Source organism: Phytophthora infestans, genomic scaffold (genome assembly GCF_000142945.1).
Source record: "Phytophthora infestans T30-4 supercont1.20 genomic scaffold, whole genome shotgun sequence".
Taxonomy (NCBI): domain Eukaryota; phylum Oomycota; class Peronosporomycetes; order Peronosporales; family Peronosporaceae; genus Phytophthora; species Phytophthora infestans.
The window spans coordinates 1,607,060-1,627,892 of record NW_003303739.1 but is presented as its reverse complement, the minus strand read 5'-3'; the positions used below and the strand labels follow the sequence as shown (position 1 = coordinate 1,627,892).

Sequence of the window (20,833 nt, the reverse complement as noted above, 5' to 3'; positions counted from 1 at the left end):
AATGTGTGTTTTTTGGGTTGGGGGAAGAACCCAAACTGGAAACATCTCCCCGCGTCCGTCGGTGGTCCGTTGAATCAACTCGCACTACCTGACGAGCCCGTTAGGGTGTATATAGGGGACCCTGAACGCCGGAGTCTTGGCGTCGGGACAAAAGCACTCGCGACATCAAGCCCTTTCCCAGAGGCTCTCCGTTGTCCCACGAAGGCCGACAACAAACGAAGTGAATCCTTCCTTTTTTTTATGTAGTGTAGTGTATGTAAGGTCGAGAAGGTGTCTAGGCCTCTCTTCCGGTTAGCTCTCAGTCTTATATTTCCCTCCTTCTACTCAAGAGGAAGCCAAGCCAATCAACAAACTTTTATTTTCAGCTCTATAGTGTTCCTATCTACCGTTCCTGCAGCCACTGAACAAGACCGTACTCCCTGAACAGCCGCGGACTACCCGACCCTTGAAGGAAGAGGAGGTATACGACATCTGGTGGAGAAGCAGGGTAGTCTGCTAGCTGGAGAAGGTCTTGCTCCAAGTGAAGTCTCGCGGAGAACGTCAGAAGGAAGGACAAGATGTCGGCTACTAACAACAGAGAAGATGAGAGCGCCACTGTCCAGGAAGAAGAAGGCCCGACCGAGAGTCTGCCTTCGAGAATGCGACCCAGTCTGTCGACTACGCAAGGCCTCCAAAACGTGCAGAATATCATAGACCAAGCGGCTAACCGACTTGGGGGGAACAACTCTAGTACTGGTGTCGAGCCACCCGCGAACGCTTTGGGCTCCGGGGTCCCTGCGACCTTCACTTCGGAAGAGTTGGACTCGATGCTGACCCTGAACGGCGGAGGCGGCCGAGGTACGGTGCAAGGCTGGCTTAACTCCCTCAACTGGTTGAGATCCATGGCCCCTCCTGAAATTGCCGCCGCTATGGAGAGAACTGGTGGAAACGGTCTTGTGGGGACTCCCCCTCCTACGACTCGAGTAAGGACTGCAATCCCGTCGTACCAAGGTTTTACAATCCGAACCCCAAATACGTCATATGGACAGGACTTCAACCCGTTCTTCTCCCTACCAACTGTCCCTGAAAACGGTGGACGTGCTTCCCCGGCAAGTATTCCTCCGAGGACCTCTAACGCTCCTCCTTGGGGTCTCCAGCCCTCCGGTAACTTGCGAGGAGGCGGGGAGAACGCTCCAGCGGTAACCGTCCCCGTTCCTCAGAGGGTTCCTTTCCAGGTCTCGTCGCCTACCGTTCAAATTCCTACCCAAGGCCTGGGGTCTCGAACTTCGATTACCAGTGGAGTCGCGTACGGAGTCGACCCTACGAGAACAACCCGAGCTTCACAAGGAAACGAAGGAACTACGGCTTCTGCCGGAACCCACCAGGGTCCTGCGTATGAGGAATATGGAGGTAACTCCTACTACTCCTCGCCTACGTATGGTAATACGCCTTCGACTACTAGTGGCCAGTATGGTATGCCCACTAACATCCGAAACGCAATTCGCATGCTCCAACCCTTTTACTCGGAAGGAGCGTCGGTGGAGAAAGCTAGATCCTTCTGGGAGGCCTTCGAGAACGCCACGATAGGGCTGGACGAACCCCTGCGTCTCAGCGCTTTCAGGGAGTGCTTGAAAGGCAAGGTCGGCGAAGATTGGTGGATGTACTCGCGCATCAACAGCTTTGAGGCTCTGAGAACTCGGTTCCATAACCAGTTCATCAGTCAGACCCCTTTGCAACTGATTGAGAATCTGAAGAACACTAAAAGACCCCGGGGAATGTCCGCCGAAGTGTGGGGCGACATGATTTCAAGTCTCTGCGATGATGCTCAGTGCTACGACACTCAGATGCGTTACCAGTACTTCTTGTCTGGACTTCTAAACCGAGATTGGAGGATCGCCCTCACCACGACAATGATTGACTCCATCCCTGCGGCTGTGGCCATGCTGCTCCTTAAGAATATGCACCGTCCGGTTGAAGACGACTCCGAGTTCGACAATGTGCCGTCCCCTAAAACTTCCCAAGAGAACGCTGTCCTCGAACGCATGATGAACATGATGCAGCAGACGCAGAATCTACTCGCTCAGCAGCAACAGCAACAACTTCAACAGCAACAGCAGTTGAGGGAGCGTCCTCTGACGACCGCCTATGCTTCCCCAGCGATGAATGTAGCTGCTGCCTACTCTCCTCCTGATCCGAACCCCTCTCTGCACTATCAGCCTATCGGAACGCTTCCTATTACGCCTATCAGGGGCGTTCGTGTGGGTCCGGACTTGCGAACCCAAGATGGTCTTCTCGTGTGCGGTCGGTGTCACACTCTGGGGTGTAGTCGTATTCACTGTCGCCGCGGCAAAGCCACCTGTCCTCACTGTAAGGAAGTGGGCCACATCGGTCCTGAATGTGAGCGTGACCCTCCTAGCGGATTCCGGAACACCCAGCCGAGGAACGGACGCAAGTGCTTCCTGTGTGATGAATCGGGTCACATGTTGGCGGAGTGCCCTCTAAAGACGTCACTGAAGAGACTTGGCCGTCCGACAGGGGCAACGGTGGGACCTATCCTAGGGCAAGCGCCCAGCCAGCAATGATGGGGGCGAGAGGGAGGGGAAGGGAGTGTCGCTCCTTCCTCTTGTCTATGGATCGACACAAATGGGAACACTTTGAACTCCGCGGAGGAGTCGACCAAGAGATATGAAGTGTGTCCTGTTGGAGGTGGGATGAGTTCCGCCTTACCGGAAAGAAATGAAACGAACGTAAGCAATGAACATATGACGAGAACTGAAGAAATACTGCCGTTTGAGCATGAAGGACGTACGGCGCCTGTGTGGAACGGGCATCGGTAGTCTCAAACCCCAACGACTGTTGGAAGACGGAGAGAGAAGCGTTTGTAAAAGAGGTAGGCTCGGGACCCGTATGGGACGGTCCCGCAATAGCTGCGCACGTCGACGAACGCTCCAATACGAACCTAAGAGTGGTTACGAGAGATGACCAAGAGAGCGAGATCGAAACAACGAACGAAAAACTAAGCAAGGAAGGAGAGACGGAAAAGCCGCAACTTCAGGCGTCCTCGACGGAACGAGACTACCCGTCGACGTCAACGAACCACAAGAGTGTGGTTTCGAGCGTGCTCGATCAAGACGAGGAAAAAGGTGAGTCCAATAACGGCCCTATACAGGAGGAGTTAACCCCAGACGTGACGGAGGTACTCGAAAGCCCAACCCGAGAACAATATGGAGCTACCAAAGCTAGTGTTCCAGTACCAAAGGCGGACCCACGCGGGCAGGAGAAAGACGTGACCCCTCCTGAGAGAGACGACGCCTCCGAAAAGGACTCTGAGGACGTCGCCAGTACTAAGTCCCCAAAGAATGAACCGGAGAAGGAGCCTTCCTTCGCGAGGGTGTTCACCAAAGAGGAACTAGATACGTTGGAAGAAGGTAAGCCTTCCGAGCTGGCTGAAGAGAAAGAAGAATATGACAAAGAGCTCGAAGACCGACTGTTTCCTCTCGATGAAGTCGAACTGAAGCGCCGGTTAGTTGAGAATGCGGAACAATCGAAGGAATTGTCTCTTGCCGAGTTAAGTGACTTACTAGGCATTCCCGAAGAACAACTAGCGAGGACCCGAGATTCTTCCCCTGGTCGACTATCTACTCCTGAGTACTGGTTGGAATGGTTCCAAAAGACACTAGCCTCGTCGGAGAAGCGAAGCGAGCCAACCGTAATTTCCAAGAGGAAAAGCCAGTACGGATCAACTCTGTGACGTCGGACGACTCCGATTACCGCGACGAAGGGGGAGGGACCGCGACGAAGAGGTTCTCGTGGCAGGACGCGCCGAAGACGGTAGTGCACTTCCCGGAGCTGAGAGTTCCTCCTCTACCAGGAGAAGAGTGTCCCGCGGACCCCTCTGTAGTGGAAGACAATATCGCGCTAACCCTGGGGAGTTCCCCCAAAAGGCCCTCCGAACTCGGTGAAACCAAGTACGAGTTGCTGGACTCTCGCGGTATCGTGCCGGACCCTTGGCGAGCCATAGTGCGACGAGCCGTATACTTCCTCGTAAAGGCTGAAGCTTCAAGTAGAGGTGACTGGTGTGAAGGGTGTATTGGCGAAGGATCGCTAGATGAAGAAAAGAAAGATGACTCCCCGCCCCCCACTAGGCTCCAAGATCTCCTAAGCCGGATCGAGGACTGGATCAATAGCCTCGCTGTTCCCACTGACTCACGATCGAAAGAGTTACTGACTAAAAGAATTGCGGACCTTTACGAGGAAGAGGCTGACGAACTCCGCTTGAAGATCCTCGAGAGGAGTTCACCCTGCCGACTCTGTCGTTGGAAAGATCCTGCTCCTAGAGGTTCTCCTGCGCCGAAGATAGTCAGTTTCGACTGCTCCTCTCTATTCGGTAACCGTACCGAAGCCCTCGGACCGAACTGTTCTCCCCGAGATAAGGAAAACGGGCTGTACGGCTATGTGAACGTCGTCACTGACGCTCCTGACCCTCGCCCCAAGCCAGGTTTGGTAGAAGTACCGAGCGCCACTGATAACTGGTCCGCTGACGTGGAAGAAGGAATCGTTCCCCTCGGCAAGCGAGTGATCGGATCGGTAGGGGGCGTGGAAGCTCTATCGTGGGGATTTATCGAGAACCTCCCGGCCGAACTTCTCATCGACTCCGAGGCCGTAGCGTGCCTAGTGCATAGGCGGGTATTGAAGCGTCTCGGCTTAGCTAACTCGCCTCTAATGCCCTACGTTGGCAGTCTGAACGGTGTGTCCGGGTCTGCGCTCGATATAGAAGGAGTAATCTACTTGCCGGTGACATTGGGCTCCGTCGAGAAGAGAATACCGTTTGTCGTTGTGCCTAAACTACATGTCGACGCAATCCTGGGCACCAACGCTCTCAAGGACTTTCGCGCCGTGGTGGACTTGGACGAGAATACAGTCACGCTAAAGGACACGAGAGAGGTGTTCCCTCTGGGGTCTCCTCGGGTGGAAGAGTCTTACCTGTCCCGCATCTCATCTACCATTCGACTCTGCCCTGGTGGAAAAGCTCTAGTAGTTGCGGAGGTGCAAGGTCAACTGAGCGACGGGACCACCGTCCTCATAGAAGGGCTTTCTGCGCTGGATGACTCCATTAAAGTTGCTAGGACCCTGTGCACTGTGTATAACGACCTAGTGATCGTGGAAGTATGCAACCCCTCTATCGAGAACACCGTCGTCAAGAGAAGCACCCGATTGGCGAGTGTTACGGTAACCCCAGCGTCGGCGCTTCAGCAAGGAGCCGCTGCGAGTGTAAAGCACGGAACCGCCCTGCCCGGCGAGGCCCAGACTAGGGACCAAAGAGCTCAAGACCTGTGGATCCACTCGGTCCTTAGCGCCTCTAATTCGACGACCGAAGTCGCTCAAGAATCCATACCAGGGGTGGACAAAGTACTCAAGGAGGAACTCTACGTCGACCTGGACGAGTCTAAATTGGGGAGCGAACAGAAGAGAATATTCACGGAGTTTCTCCAACCGTTCAAGGACATGTTCGTCGAAACCTCGATGCGCCCCGGACGGACGAACCTGCTCGAATTTTCTATTGATACTGGAGAGCACTCGCCTATAAAGCAACCCCCTTACCGAGTGTCCAAGGCGGAAGAAGACGTGATGGAATCCGAAATACAAGAATACTTAAGGCAAGAACTCATACGACCCTCTTCTAGCCCTTGGGCGAGCCCGGTGCTTATGATCCGCAAACCTGACGGCGGGATACGGTTCTGCATCGACTATCGAAGACTGAACGCTGTGACTATCAAGGACTGCTACCCGATGCCGCTCATCGATGACATTCTAGATGTACTCGGCAACGCTAAGCTGTTCTCCACGATGGACATCGCATCCGGCTACTGGAATGTTCCGATGGCTGCTGATAGCGTGGAGAAGACTGCCTTCACCTGCAAATATGGTCTCTTCGAGTGGCTCGTAATGCCGTTCGGACTGTGTAATGCCGTACCGGCCTTCGAACGACTGATGGAGACTGTGCTTGTTGACCTTAAGTGGCGAACTTGTCTAGTGTACCTCGACGACTGCGTGGTCTTCAGTGAAGACTTTCCTACCCACCTAGTACGACTAAAACAAGTCTTGGAACGGTTCCGGTCGGCGGGATTCAAGCTCAAGATGAAAAAGTGCAAGTGGGCACGCGACCAGGTAGCGTTTTTGGGTCACATCGTCACTCCGTCTGGCATATTGCCCAACCCCGAAAAGGTCAAGTCGGTGATGAACGTGCTCAGACCGCACGACTTGCACACTGTGAGGGCGTTCCTGGGTTTGACTAGTTACTTCAGGCGGTACATCCCGGGATACGCAGCCATATCGGCCCCAATCGAACGGCTTAAGATGAAAGGGGCCCGATTCTTCTGGAGCGACGACTGCGAGGCCGCTTTCCTGCAACTAAAGCGTAAGCTGGTGGAACCTCCCATCCTGGTGTATCCCGACTTTTCGAAGCGCTTCCTTCTATATGTGGACTCGTCTAAGCTCGCTGTAGGGGCGTGCTTGATGCAAACCGTGGAGGGGCGCGAGAGAGTCGTGGCCTATGCGAGCAAGCTACTAGTTGGCTCCGAGAAGAACTGGGTCCAGAAGGAGGACGGTACGTCGGAGATCGAGTGCTGGGGTATCGTTTGGGCCACGCGCAAGTTCCGCTGCTACCTGGACCGTTGCGAGTTCGACCTATACACGGACCACAAAGCTTTGACGTGGGTATTCAACGAAACTAATCGTACGAGCAACGCTAAGCTGGCTAGGTGGGCCATGGAGTTGTCTCAATTACGTTTCAAGGTGTTCCACAAGCCTGGTACTTCGATGGGTCATGTGGATGGTCTGTCCAGGCTGTATACCCAAACCATCAATGCTATCTCTATGGCGGAGCTACTCAACGATGCTGACGAGCCCCCTCCTTGTACTGTCGAAGTCGGGGAGACTACGACTCTCGACTCGACTGTGCTCCCTTCAGGGACCTTGCCCGAGGACGCTGGCGAAGCTAGACCCGAGCCGTCCCCCGACGAAGAAGAGGTTACCGACCAGCTCCTAGTGTCCCCCGTTGATGTGTTCGGGTTACAACAAATTCGCTTCGTGGAAGAACAGAAAAGGACACCCTGGATCCAAGCTATGATAGCGTTCCTTAGCGATGGAGCTCTAGCTCTGGACCCTCAAATGCGCACCAAAATCCTGCTGATGGCGCCTAACCACTCGGTAAAGAACGGAGTACTCATGCGTCGCGTACACCTGAAGGCTCGCGCTGGACCGGCGTCTACTCTTGAAGTTCCTGTGATTCCCCTGCCTTTCATATCGACGGTACTACATCACTGTCATAAGGATGTACTTGCCGCTCATGTCGGAGTTACTAAGACGCTCGACAAAGTGCGCAAGCACGCTTACTGGCACGGGTGGAAGAAGGATGTGGCCGAATATGTTCGGGAATGCACCGTGTGCGGCAGTGGTAAAGGCTATCGCCCTTGGAGAAATGGCCGAATGCAGAGGATGCCCGTACAAGAACTATCGGGACCTTTCTCGCTATTAGTGGTGGACGCCATAGGTCCCTTAGTGGCTACTCCTCGAGGCAACAAGTTCATACTCGTCTTCGCTGACTATTTCACTCGATGGGTCGAAGCGTTCCCAGTGGCCCGCTTGGACACTGTAACGTTCGTGGAAGTTATGGTGAACGAAGTGATCTCGCGGCACGGAGTCCCCGAGAAACTACTGAGCGACCAAGGATCCAACTTCATCTCGAACCTGGCACGATCCTTCTACGATACACTCGGGATCAAGAAGTTGTTTGGAGCTGCTTACCATCCTCAGACTCAGGGGCTAGTCGAACGCTTCAACGGCACGCTGATCGGGATGCTTAAGATGTATGTCAACGAAGCTCAGAACGACTGGGACTTATATCTTCCCCGAGTACTGTTCGCATATCGTTCGTCGTATCACGAGGCCCTTAAGGACTCACCATTCTTCAGCCTGTATGACCGGGACCCGGTGTTACCTCTGGACCTCGCGTTTCTCAACACGAACAACGGATGGAAGAGTAACGAAGTCGCTAGCTACAGACGAAAGCTATTCTTATCTCTACGGGATACGAGACGATTAGTAGAGCGCCAACTCTTGAAGGCCCAGGGCAGACACGAGCAACGACTGAGCAACCAAGTACCGATTAAGTTCAAGGAGGGAGACCCGGTGTGGGTCTACCAGTACTTTCGAGCTCGTCGCGGGGAAAAGACCACGAAGAAGCTCGCTTTCGCGTGGCATGGTCCGTACCGTGTGGTCGGGATCGTGGGAGAGAACTCCTATCGAGTAGCCATCCCTTCTCACCCCAATCGGGTCGTGACCATTAACGTCAATAGGTTGAAACGTTTCCAAGGGCGATGGAGTCGACCGTTCCCTTCTGAAGTACCCGAGGGAGTCCAGTCGAGTCCGGGTGTAGACGACGACGGACCTCTATCAGAAGAGGACCTCCCCTCTACTAGCTTCGTAGAGAGACTCCTGATTGGAGGGGAAGAGACGGCCCTGACCGGAGTTCCTTGCTCTGTGATCGACATAATCGCCCGACGCAAAAAGAACCGTGAAGAGCAGTTCCTGGTGTTGTTAGCTACCTACGAGACTCTTTGGAGACCACGAAACACACTATTGCCCACCTACGCTGCTCTGATCAAGGCGTTCGAAGAAACCCGTCGTCGGGAGGGAGACCTACCAGAACTACGTCGCAGCGCGCGGTTGGAAGACGCTAACGCCGCCGTTGACGAAGAAGAGCTACTCTTCTAGGGAGGGGGAATCGTGGCGGGTCGATCCAATGAGCCAGAGTAAACTCACGACCCCGCCTCCCTCGAAAGTGTCCTGAAGAACACTTCTTACGACTTTGTATATTTTTGGATTCTACTTCACAAGTGGCTGATCTCCTACATACCAAAAAGAAAAACAATCTTACCGCGATCTCAAGAAAAAGAAACGAAAACAACAAGTGGGGACGAATCGTGGTGAAAAACAAAAAGAAACTTAAAAAGGAAGACGATGCCAGTACTCTTACTCTCATCCAGTGAGGAACGGTTCTGGAATGGTACGAATCAATAACTTCTCGACGGCCTCTCGTTAGGCTGTTTTGTCGGACTTTTTAGCCGGCGAGCTAGGAGCTGAATGAACACCCGGCGAACTCGACTTCCGAGGTGCTGACGGGGACCGCGAGGCCGAGCGTCCCTTAGGGGGCACTGCCTTCTTCAAGGAAGACACCGAACGCGACCGCTTACGCGTACCGTCCAGCGACGCTGGAGCTGACGGAGGAGTCGGCGTTTTGCCGTTGATCGGTTTGTCGGAGGTGACTTTACTCCCTACTCGTCTTGATGGTTGAGGACTTCGTCGGAGACTTCGACCGAGACGCAGGACGCTCCTCAGACCGTGACCGACGGGACTTCTTGTGCACTGGGGACTTCGATCGTGACCGTTAAGGAGAAACAGAACGTTCTGGCGAAGCAGCGCGCGCTTTGAGTTTGCCTTTAGCGCGTGAAGATGAAGAGGACCGCTTGCGCGACGAACTTAATCGAGGCTTCTTCAGGGAGGTAGAACTGCGAGACGGGGAACGGGAACGCTTCGCGCGCTCTTTCGCCCTCCGAGACTTGTGAGAGAGCTGCAGACGCTTGTTGGGAGGCTCGTCGTCCTCCGAACTCTCGTCGGAACTAGATGAAACTACCACGAAGCGTTCCAACCTCCCCTGTCTGAAGAAGTTGCTAACGACGGAGTCTATAGTACTAACGTGAGAGATGTACGCAGAGGAACCGCTCGCCGAGGACGACGAACGACAAGTCGGGGAGGATGTCCCGTACCCGGGAACGGAGGGGTCATTCCAGGAGCTCTGCCTCCCGTCGGGATGACCCGAGACCCTGGAATCACTCCTCGCCCCGCCGTCCCGTCAGGGTGGTTCCCGTTGAACTCAACCTCGCACGTACCCTTGACCGAGCCCGTTAGGGTGGTACTATAAGGGGACCCCTGAACGCCGGAGTCTTGGCGTCGGGGACCAAAAGCACCTCGCGACATCAAGCCCTTTCCCAGAGTCTCTCCGCTGTCCCACGAAGGCCGACAACAAACGAAGTGAATCCTTCCTTTTTTTTATGTAGTGTAGTGTATGTAAGGTCGAGAAGGTGTTAGGCCTCTCTTCCGGTTAGCTCTCAGTCTTATATTTCCCTCCTTCTACTCAAGAGGAAGCCAAGCCAATCAACAAACTTTTATTTTCAACTCTCTAGTGTTCCTATCTACCGTTCCTGCAGCCATTGAACAAGACCGTACTCCCTGAACAGCCGCGGACTACCCGACCCTTAAAGGAAGAGGAGGTATACGACAAGAGATACAAACAAAACAAAGATGCGATGTAGAGGTGAAATTACAGGTGCTTCGTCGCGTACTTCATGAAGCGCCGCAGCTTAATACGTGTCTCCTTCAAGTGAGCTACCAGAGCACACTCTAGCTGCTTCTGCTCTGCAAGATGGCCACGCAATACAGGAAGACGCGGCTAGTTTCCAACGATTTGGACGTCCATGGACGGCAGCGCGCGCACCAGGTGGAACAGCGTCATCTAGATCAGGGTCGTGTTGTTTAACTCCAGTGAGTTGCGCAGCGCCAGCTCGAACTCGCCTATGGACAGCAGCAGTTGCACCGGGTCCGACGCGTTCTCCTCCAGGCCCAGGGACATCGTGGCCAGGCAGTGGCGGTTTACGTGCTCGGCGCAGTTGGCGATATCGGCGTACGAGACGAGCGTGGCCGCCTTAACCTTCTCGCACGCCCAGTGCACTAGCACGTGGTCGGTCAGGATCTTCAGATACTCGCATATCTTCAGAGCCAAAAAGTGGTGCCGCATCACCACCAGGCGACTCACGACCGCCTCGGCCGTCATACGGACAAATTGTATGACGGTCAGCTTGAGATCTCCTCGATCTGCTTGATCACGCGGTGGAACGTCTTCTCCACTTTGTCGTTCGTGGCCTCCATGATTTCCGCCAGGAGCTGGATACTCTCGGGCAGCATGGCCAGAAACCCGTTTCCAATCACCCGGTAGCACTTTTCCACCGCCACCAGTACCGCAAGGCGCATTAAATCGTTGTCTCCGCGCGACTTCATTAACACCGTTCAGCGGCTTCCACAGAAGGTTGCAATTCGTGGCCCACGATAAGTTCGCCAGACACGACGCCACCGTCTCCAGCACGAACTCGTGCATCGCTGCGTCGTACTGCAGCACATTCACCAGCGGCGTCCGCACCACATCGAACTGGTCCTTCTCTGATAAACCCGTCGTTATCGTGCACGAAGCAGCCGTTCAAAGCGCGCCCCACGGCGGCCCTACGGCTTTCCGCGACAGAGAAAAAGCTGGTGGCCAACTCGATTTGATCTGTAAATTCAAGGCGAATGCAGACACAGGGCATGCCAGTTGGAGGATGGGTAGTAGACACTAGAAGTAAATTGTGCTCATGCACTTACAACCGCAAGCACGCGATGTGCTGCCATGTTGTCGCTGCCTGTGTCCTAGGTGGCGTTGCTTGCCCGGGTGTGAGTATGCACACGCGTCAGTTTGTACGGCCAACTCATACTCATCACGTGGACCAGCTTTCCTCAACATCATTCGGAGAGCCATCTGATTCAGACTCTGTGGATATAGTACAAGGCAACATAAGGAGAATGAAGCTGCCATAGAGAATGCAGTAAATCATGTGCAATCACCCTATGCGAGCCCGGCGCAATCAACGGCAGGTTACTCACTGACACGATCATTCTGGAATATGACGCTGCCAACGAGGTTACGGGACGTTTAAAAGCTCGGAAAATACCACCTCTTAGAGTCATGTGCGACGCTTCTGGGCAGTCCGATCAAGCGGCAATTGGAGCCCGTACAGCGTCGGACAAAGCGTTCAAGTTCCAGTAATGCATAATGGTCCTGGCAGTGCCCGTGATGTCGAGAAGGCTAACGAAGAAGATGGTATTCCATATCGTTGACGTTCGTCAGATCTGCAAATCGACCATATCGAAACGGTCGGAGCAGCGTCTCCCGAGAGTGATGTTGAATCCTCACACGGTGAGGCGATATCGGACTTCGTCGCCATGACTTTACTCCCGGCACATGGCCTCCACGATAGCAACCACGGACTTGCTGTCCATTGCTGCGATATAGATAGGAGTCACCGCGGCTTGAGAGCTGCACAGGATACTTTCTTTATAATTTAATGCCGACCCTGACGCCGGAGATGTAATATGAGCCGATGTGCCTCAAAGGAAATTGAAGTTTATGGTGATGAAGCTGTGAATGGAAAACGATAAAGATGAAGACAAGCACTTGTCGTCGTGATGCTGGTGTGACAGCTGCAATTTGGGCTTGCGCTCCCTGTGTACATCAATCTATTTTCTGTATGGACCTTGTCAAAATATGAACCTGTGTTGAAGACACGGATGTCTTCATTGTGAGCGGTGAAGAACTTGCTGTGGATGATCAATTCAGTATTGGGTGTTGATGGATGGAAAATCTGCAAAGTGGGTGTACTGCGACGGGATGTGGCTGACAATAAACGGAACATGCTCCGCTCTTGTTCTGGCCATAGTTGTGATTGTTGCTGTACAGTATGAGCCAACACCCACGCATCGAGAGCCGCTACTATTTAGTGATCGATTAATTAACCTTGCACGATTACTGTAAGAAGTTACAAGCTGGATGTTCAAAAGGCTTGTGGACAGAAGACGCGCTAACAAAGACTTGACGGGCATATTCGTACCAGACGAGACGGTTACGGCGATCATGCTGTGGCCTGCTTTCACTCCCCCTGCCACTGTATGCGTGCACACCAGACTGCTGGACTACTTACTCTCTGGTCTACAGTAACACCCCGTGTGACGTTCGACTTCATTCCGGTGAACTCGCCGCTAGATTAAGAGAATTAGTCCAAGTCTGCAGGCTTTGTCGTTTTCGAAGCAAAAGGAAGTGGATTCTGCGTGATCGCAAGAAGGCTGTCTTGCAAATTCCGTGTACTTTGGTTAATTCGGTCAGAACAATGGGGTTGTTCTTCTTTCTGCTTCCTGGCCGATTCTACATGTACAAAACTGCTTGAAACACGCTGGTCGAAGGATTTATCTCCTGGCAACATTTCCATTCCACAAGTCTGATCGGACGGGAGGCGTGCGACAACGTCGTTCATGAGCATGCGTCGATTACCGAATCACGGTGGTAGACAGGATGCGCGTTTTTGTCTTGAAGAGATGGAGAATATGCGAAATGTTGTTACGGAATAGGAATCCCGAAGTTGGACGATCGTTTACTTGTGGACAGACAAATAATAAACCACGTTTTCACGAGACTTGTTAAGTCAGATTTAATCAAATGATCAGACGAGGCTACATGGGCAGCACTATTACCTGGTGAGTCAGTCCAGTACATACTGTATGCATCGGCTGTAGCCTACTTTTATTTTACCTCAACTATGCATTGCTGTAGCCTGTGGTGGACGTGTAATCTAACGCAATGGTTTCATGACAACAATTCACAATGTTCAGAATGGTCATTATTATTTCGAGTAAGCTATACGAAAGACCTTGTGAGTGTAAGTAAAATTTTCTTTCGACAACTAAGTTGAGAATCTGGGTAAAGAATGCGAACAAGTTCACTGACTACCAACAGCTACCTACGATGCTTAACCAATGCGATCGTACACGCCTACCAGCTCGTACATCGGATACCATGCCTCCACCAACCCGAGCTTCAGGTTAAAAGGCACCGCTTCGAAATCGGGGCTTTCGCTGCTGCTATCCATTCGCCAGTACCCCTCTTCCATGACACCGTTCACCAAAAGACACCTCGGGCTGCCTTCGTGGCTTCCAGTCTCCACGTCAGCCTGCAGCTTCCATCTGAGTGCTGGTTGCAATCTGTCGCTATCCACTGGCCACGAACTCATTTCTACTACGAAGCTCTTCGGAGACAAAACTTTGCCGCGGTAGTCTCCATAGCTGCGCCCACCAAGAGGAATCGAGCTTGAGACACCACTTGGGAATTGGATGAACATCCTTTGTCGACCGTCCAGCACCAGCGTCATGCCTGACTGGTTGGTAGTTGTCGACTTCACTTTTCCACCGTAACCCGTGCCAAGATTCCAGTCGGAGCATATCTCAAGCGACTGACCATCCACTGGGCGAATGTCGATTCGAGCGAGCTCACGCATGAACGTTAGCAGGCAGCTTAACGAGGCATCAGTCGCTGTTGAACCTCGGATCGGAGTTAGCAGGGACTGAGTTCCGTCGAAAACCCACGAGCCATCAAAAACAGAAGCATGGTCACTTCCTTGACGTGCCAAGAGGGTGCGACTTGGCGTTGCGTTCGCGTGCTGCAATACATACTGCGCTCGCAGCTGCGACACAAACTCGTGCATCCCAAACATTTCGTTCGACGAGAGGACGTCCAATAGAACGCGTCGCAGTGGTGTCAGGTGGTCGTATTTGAACACGGCCGTCATGATTTCTTCACTCAAGAGAGACAGGGATGTGGACGACGAAGTGGACGGGACCTTGCTCCAGCCGATGAAGCGGTCAACAAGCTTACACAGCGTCTTGACAGCCTCCACGTAACCAGCGCGCACTCGATCTTTATCTAGGAGCGCTGGGCTGTAGGATCCGAGGAAGCGACGATAGACCTCGAGGTTGGCGCAGTCCAGAGCCAGCCAGCCCGCCAGACTAGTACAGATCTCTACCAGCCTCGTGAACGATCCTCTCTCTCCTTCCTCAGTTTCGCCTCTATCATCAAACCTCTGCGACTCACTTTCCACTCGTCGGAGTGGTTCGAGAAAGATCCACGATAGCGGTGCAGTGAGCTGCAGCTGTTCAGTGTTGTTGCTTACCTTGCCGGTTACTGAACGATATCCTGCCACTTGGTCGTTGAAGAGTCCACTCAGAGCTTCCAAGCTGGCTCCGTGTGAAGATGCGTTCAAATGGCGAAGGAAATGGAAGAGGATAGCGAGATGCTTTGACGTCGTCATGATGTCTGGATGCCGACATTCCCACAACTTGCGGTTCTGCCACAGCACCTCTTCACGCCCTGCTATCACTCGAAGCTGAGGCGGTGGAGGCTTACGCTCAAAAGGTGCTGTTATAATACGGCTAGTGCTGTGTCCATCAGCATCTGGTTGACCAATTTGCTGGGTGTCGACCACTGTGCGTAGGGCCTCCAGCGCCTCACGCTCGGCTCGCACTTCACCGGGAGCGCGACGATAGGACACGACGATGAACTCGGACGAGGAGATCAGACCTACCACGCGCAACTGCGACTGGACACGCTGGAAGATGTAGACACGCAAAGCATGCTTGGTGAAGCGCTGCGCCTTGGTGGCGGCGCTCTCCCACTCGTAGTACCATCGTGCACCAGGGTTGATCTGGAAGAGGCTGCTGCGCTGTTGGCTCAAAGCAAGTGTGACGGAAAGTCAGCGTCCGGCAGATGGAGAGAGCTGCAAGTTCATTTGGCAAAAGAGTACTGCCCACACGTACGTTGGCGCCAGCGTCGCGGACTACGGTGCCCTCGATCCACGTTCCCTTGGGCGTCTGCTCTGTCTGGATGGATCTACTCACTTCATCGTAGCCGATTACGTCGTTAAGGGCCAGGAAGTTGGTCTGCGCCTCCTCAAAGTGCGCGTACACTAGCAAACTGGCGGAGTTGCTTGTTGACACCGTGGCGACCGTCTCTGTCTGCTGTTGGGCGTCAAGACGTGTGGCGTCAACAAGCTTGACGCGAACGCAGAGTGAGGAGCCACAGTAGCTACGGTTGAGGTGCTCGGGGCAGCAGTGCGGGAAGCAGCGCAGGATCTAGAAGTAAAAGAGTCGTGTCCGGCACGACCAGACAAGAACCAAAAGGACATGAGACTGGCTGAGGTGAAGGGTACGGCAGTTGCAATGTAACATTGGGTGCACCTTGGTTTTCTTGGTGCGGTTGGTCCTAGAGGCAGGAGGCAGCATTGAACAATGCACAGACTCAATTGTTGAGGACCCTTTTGCACGATATGTAGTTCAGATGACTCATGCCCGTACCGTTTGTACTCGGCCATGAACAGCGTCGAGTGCCGGCAAGCCCGACGCTCAAAGTGGCACGTCACCGCACTCATTGTTGTTGGCAGCAGCTACGAAGCGGAGGAAATCTTACTGCTCCTCGAAGTTGGTGGAGCCGATAAAAAACGGCGACTGGCGTGCGTCCGCCAGAGTTGGGCCCTTTTTTTATGGCTAACCCAATCCCGTGCAGCATCGATGGGCGGAATCGGTCCTTCTTCCATGCACCGATTGGTCCTCAGAAGCATCGCTGGCTTCTGCACTCTTGGTGTCCTTCACGGGCGCTGATTGGACTTTCTTAGCTACAATGCTCTGCGATTGGTTGCGCTTGAAAAATATTTGGATGCGTTGTGTCGGATATTTACGACGGGCGCTCGCTCAGAAATTCTCGTTTGTCGGGGTTGGAACAAGCGGCGTGTAAGAGTGACACTAGTGGGTACGGTACGGACAGGTCCCCGTGCTACGAGTGCTGTAAAAAAAAACCTGTAGAAGATCACTTGACCTCCCCCTGTGAATGTTGTAATCTGCTCACGTTGATACCAACTTTTACAAATAAATGGTGTTGCACCGCGGTTAGTGGTTTAAAATATGTGTATCCTTTCGGGAAAGATTTCGCACTCACTTCGTCGTAGTTGTTGATGTGGTCTAAGCAACTCAATTTATCCGCTCATAAACTCTACTTGATATTTGTAAGGAAGAGTTTTGGAAGAATTGCCTTGTATCATTGATAACAAGTCCGTCATTGCTGTCAGCGGCTAAATTTCACAGAAGGCACAAATAAATTATTTACATGTATAAAAACCTTTTGTCGTATCAAAAATGGTCATTGAACAATGATACTTGTGAAGCTGTTATTACGTCCAGGTGGACCGGAGGATTAATCTTTATACTAGCAGAACATATTCAAGAGAGTGCAGCAAAGGTCTTGTCCTTTGTTTGTCTCGTGGGCTGGCTGTGAAATTTGGAAACCTGGGAATTTATATTGCCTTTTTCTACTTAGAAGCCACTTGTGCTGACATTTCTACGCTTTAGCAAGTCTTTTAAGTAAAAGTTGGAAACCAAGAGCTATTCGATAAGAGCCAAAAGACCTAAGCCTACTCTGAAGCCTCGCAACCTCTTTTAAATCCTTTAAGCTCACCTAGAAACGGCGATGTGATATAATTAATTATTATAGACTATTAGAGTAAGACGTGGGCAGAGGCGCCTTAAAAACGTTAAAAATGGGAGGGGTACAATTAATATCAACGAGTCTGAATTCTATGCTTCTCGATACATATGATCAAGCGATGTTAAATCCTACCGATTTTTAAAGCCTGCTAAAACAGGACCCCCCCCCCAGCAGCGTGTGGCGTAAAATACTTTTGCAAAACAGTTTTGTGCGAACGGGCAGTACTTGATGACCGACAACAAAATGGGTGCGAAAATTTTCCCGAAACGATAGACGATGTTTTTGCCACTTACCGGAAGTGGCAAGCTAAAATGTGTCTGTCCTTATATTAATTTTATGCTTCTGAGGACCAATCGGTGCATGGAAGAAGGACCGATTCCGCCCATCGATGCTGCACGGGATTGGGTTAGCCATAAAAAAAGGGCCCAACTCTGGCGGACGCACGCCAGTCGCCGTTTTTTATCGGCTCCACCAACTTCGAGGAGCAGTAAGATTTCCTCCGCTTCGTAGCTGCTGCCAACAACAATGAGTGCGGTGACGTGCCACTTTGAGCGTCGGGCTTGCCGGCACTCGACGCTGTTCATGGCCGAGTACAAACGGTACGGGCATGAGTCATCTGAACTACATATCGTGCAAAAGGGTCCTCAACAATTGAGTCTGTGCATTGTTCAATGCTGCCTCCTGCCTCTAGGACCAACCGCACCAAGAAAACCAAGGTGCACCCAATGTTACATTGCAACTGCCGTACCCTTCACCTCAGCCAGTCTCATGTCCTTTTGGTTCTTGTCTGGTCGTGCCGGACACGACTCTTTTACTTCTAGATCCTGCGCTGCTTCCCGCACTGCTGCCCCGAGCACCTCAACCGTAGCTACTGTGGCTCCTCACTCTGCGTTCGCGTCAAGCTTGTTGACGCCACACGTCTTGACGCCCAACAGCAGACAGAGACGGTCGCCACGGTGTCAACAAGCAACTCCGCCAGTTTGCTAGTGTACGCGCACTTTGAGGAGGCGCAGACCAACTTCCTGGCCCTTAACGACGTAATCGGCTACGATGAAGTGAGTAGATCCATCCAGACAGAGCAGACGCCCAAGGGAACGTGGATCGAGGGCACCGTAGTCCGCGACGCTGGCGCCAACGTACGTGTGGGCAGTACTCTTTTGCCAAATGAACTTGCAGCTCTCTCCATCTGCCGGACGCTGACTTTCCGTCACACTTGCTTTGAGCCAACAGCGCAGCAGCCTCTTCCAGATCAACCCTGGTGCACGATGGTACTACGAGTGGGAGAGCGCCGCCACCAAGGCGCAGCGCTTCACCAAGCATGCTTTGCGTGTCTACATCTTCCAGCGTGTCCAGTCGCAGTTGCGCGTGGTAGGTCTGATCTCCTCGTCCGAGTTCATCGTCGTGTCCTATCGTCGCGCTCCCGGTGAAGTGCGAGCCGAGCGTGAGGCGCTGGAGGCCCTACGCACAGTGGTCGACACCCAGCAAATTGGTCAACCAGATGCTGATGGACACAGCACTAGCCGTATTATAACAGCACCTTTTGAGCGTAAGCCTCCACCGCCTCAGCTTCGAGTGATAGCAGGGCGTGAAGAGGTGCTGTGGCAGAACCGCAAGTTGTGGGAATGTCGGCATCCAGACATCATGACGACGTCAAAGCATCTCGCTATCCTCTTCCATTTCCTTCGCCATTTGAACGCATCTTCACACGGAGCCAGCTTGGAAGCTCTGAGTGGACTCTTCAACGACCAAGTGGCAGGATATCGTTCAGTAACCGGCAAGGTAAGCAACAACACTGAACAGCTGCAGCTCACTGCACCGCTATCGTGGATCTTTCTCGAACCACTCCGACGAGTGGAAAGTGAGTCGCAGAGGTTTGATGATAGAGGCGAAACTGAGGAAGGAGAGAGAGGATCGTTCACGAGGCTGGTAGAGATCTGTACTAGTCTGGCGGGCTGGCTGGCTCTGGACTGCGCCAACCTCGAGGTCTATCGTCGCTTCCTCGGATCCTACAGCCCAGCGCTCCTAGATAAAGATCGAGTGCGCGCTGGTTACGTGGAGGCTGTCAAGACGCTGTGTAAGCTTGTTGACCGCTTCATCGGCTGGAGCAAGGTCCCGTCCACTTCGTCGTCCACATCCCTGTCTCTCTTGAGTGAAGAAATCATGACGGCCGTGTTCAAATACGACCACCTGACACCACTGCGACGCGTTCTATTGGACGTCCTCTCGTCGAACGAAATGTTTGGGATGCACGAGTTTGTGTCGCAGCTGCGAGCGCAGTATGTATTGCAGCACGCGAACGCAACGCCAAGTCGCACCCTCTTGGCACGTCAAGGAAGTGACCATGCTTCTGTTTTTGATGGCTCGTGGGTTTTCGACGGAACTCAGTCCCTGCTAACTCCGATCCGAGGTTCAACAGCGACTGATGCCTCGTTAAGCTGCCTGCTAACGTTCATGCGTGAGCTCGCTCGAATCGACATTCGCCCAGTGGATGGTCAGTCGCTTGAGATATGCTCCGACTGGAATCTTGGCACGGGTTACGGTGGAAAAGTGAAGTCGACAACTACCAACCAGTCAGGCATGACGCTGGTGCTGGACGGTCGACAAAGGATGTTCATCCAATTATCAAGTGGTGTCTCAAGCTCGATTCCTCTTGGTGGGCGCAGCTATGGAGACTACCGCGGCAAAGTTTTGTCTCCGAAGAGCTTCGTAGTAGAAATGAGTTCGTGGCCAGTGGATAGCGACAGATTGCAACCAGCACTCAGATGGAAGCTGCAGGCTGACGTGGAGACTGGAAGCCACGAAGGCAGCCCGAGGTGTCTTTTGGTGAACGGTGTCATGGAAGAGGGGTACTGGCGAATGGATAGCAGCAGCGAAAGCCCCGATTTCGAAGCGGTGCCTTTTAACCTGAAGCTCGGGTTGGTGGAGGCATGGTATCCGATGTACGAGCTGGTAGGCGTGTACGATCGCATTGGTTAAGCATCGTAGGTAGCTGTTGGTAGTCAGTGAACTTGTTCGCATTCTTTACCCAGATTCTCAACTTAGTTGTCGAAAGAAAATTTTACTTACACTCACAAGGTCTTTCGTATAGCTTACTCGAAATAATAATGACCATTCTGAACATTGTGAATTGTTGTCATGAAACCATTGCGTTAGATTACACGTCCACCACAGGCTACAGCAATGCATAGTTGAGGTAAAATAAAAGTAGGCTACAGCCGATGCATACAGTATGTACTGGACTGACTCACCAGGTAATAGTGCTGCCCATGTAGCCTCGTCTGATCATTTGATTAAATCTGACTTAACAAGTCTCGTGAAAACGTGGTTTATTATTTGTCTGTCCACAAGTAAACGATCGTCCAACTTCGGGATTCCTATTCCGTAACAACATTTCGCATATTCTCCATCTCTTCAAGACAAAAACGCGCATCCTGTCTACCACCGTGATTCGGTAATCGACGCATGCTCATGAACGACGTTGTCGCACGCCTCCCTCTGATGAAGGTCCGATCAGACTTGTGGAATGGAAATGTTGCCAGGAGATAAATCCTTCGACCAGCGTGTTTCAAGCAGTTTTGTACATGTAGAATCGGCCAGGAAGCAGAAAGAAGAACAACCCCATTGTTC

At 52.7% G+C, this 20,833-nt stretch overlaps 3 protein-coding genes across 3 annotated transcripts; 1 reads left to right on the top strand and 2 right to left on the bottom strand.

Annotated features, from left to right (window-relative positions):
* Window positions 1-11,838: 11,838 nt before the first annotated feature.
* Window positions 11,839-12,759, bottom strand: PITG_10854 (uncharacterized protein; the record flags this gene model as incomplete). Its single annotated transcript, XM_002901623.1, has 3 exons — window positions 11,839-11,932; window positions 12,080-12,179; window positions 12,735-12,759. The coding sequence occupies 3 exons, from the start codon at window positions 12,757-12,759 to the stop codon at window positions 11,839-11,841; spliced, it is 219 nt and encodes a 72-aa protein (XP_002901669.1).
* An 887-nt stretch (window positions 12,760-13,646) lies between these two features.
* On the bottom strand, window positions 13,647-16,097 carry PITG_10853 (uncharacterized protein; the record flags this gene model as incomplete). The annotated part of the gene is made up of 5 exons (XM_002901622.1): window positions 13,647-14,692; window positions 14,765-15,392; window positions 15,487-15,687; window positions 15,907-15,931; window positions 16,024-16,097. The coding sequence occupies 5 exons, from the start codon at window positions 16,095-16,097 to the stop codon at window positions 13,647-13,649; spliced, it is 1,974 nt and encodes a 657-aa protein (XP_002901668.1).
* Window positions 16,098-19,441: 3,344 nt separating this feature from the next.
* On the top strand, window positions 19,442-20,182 carry PITG_10852 (uncharacterized protein; the record flags this gene model as incomplete). The annotated part of the gene is made up of 2 exons (XM_002901621.1): window positions 19,442-19,482; window positions 19,543-20,182. The coding sequence occupies 2 exons, from the start codon at window positions 19,442-19,444 to the stop codon at window positions 20,180-20,182; spliced, it is 681 nt and encodes a 226-aa protein (XP_002901667.1).
* Between the last annotated feature and the right edge of the window lie 651 nt (window positions 20,183-20,833).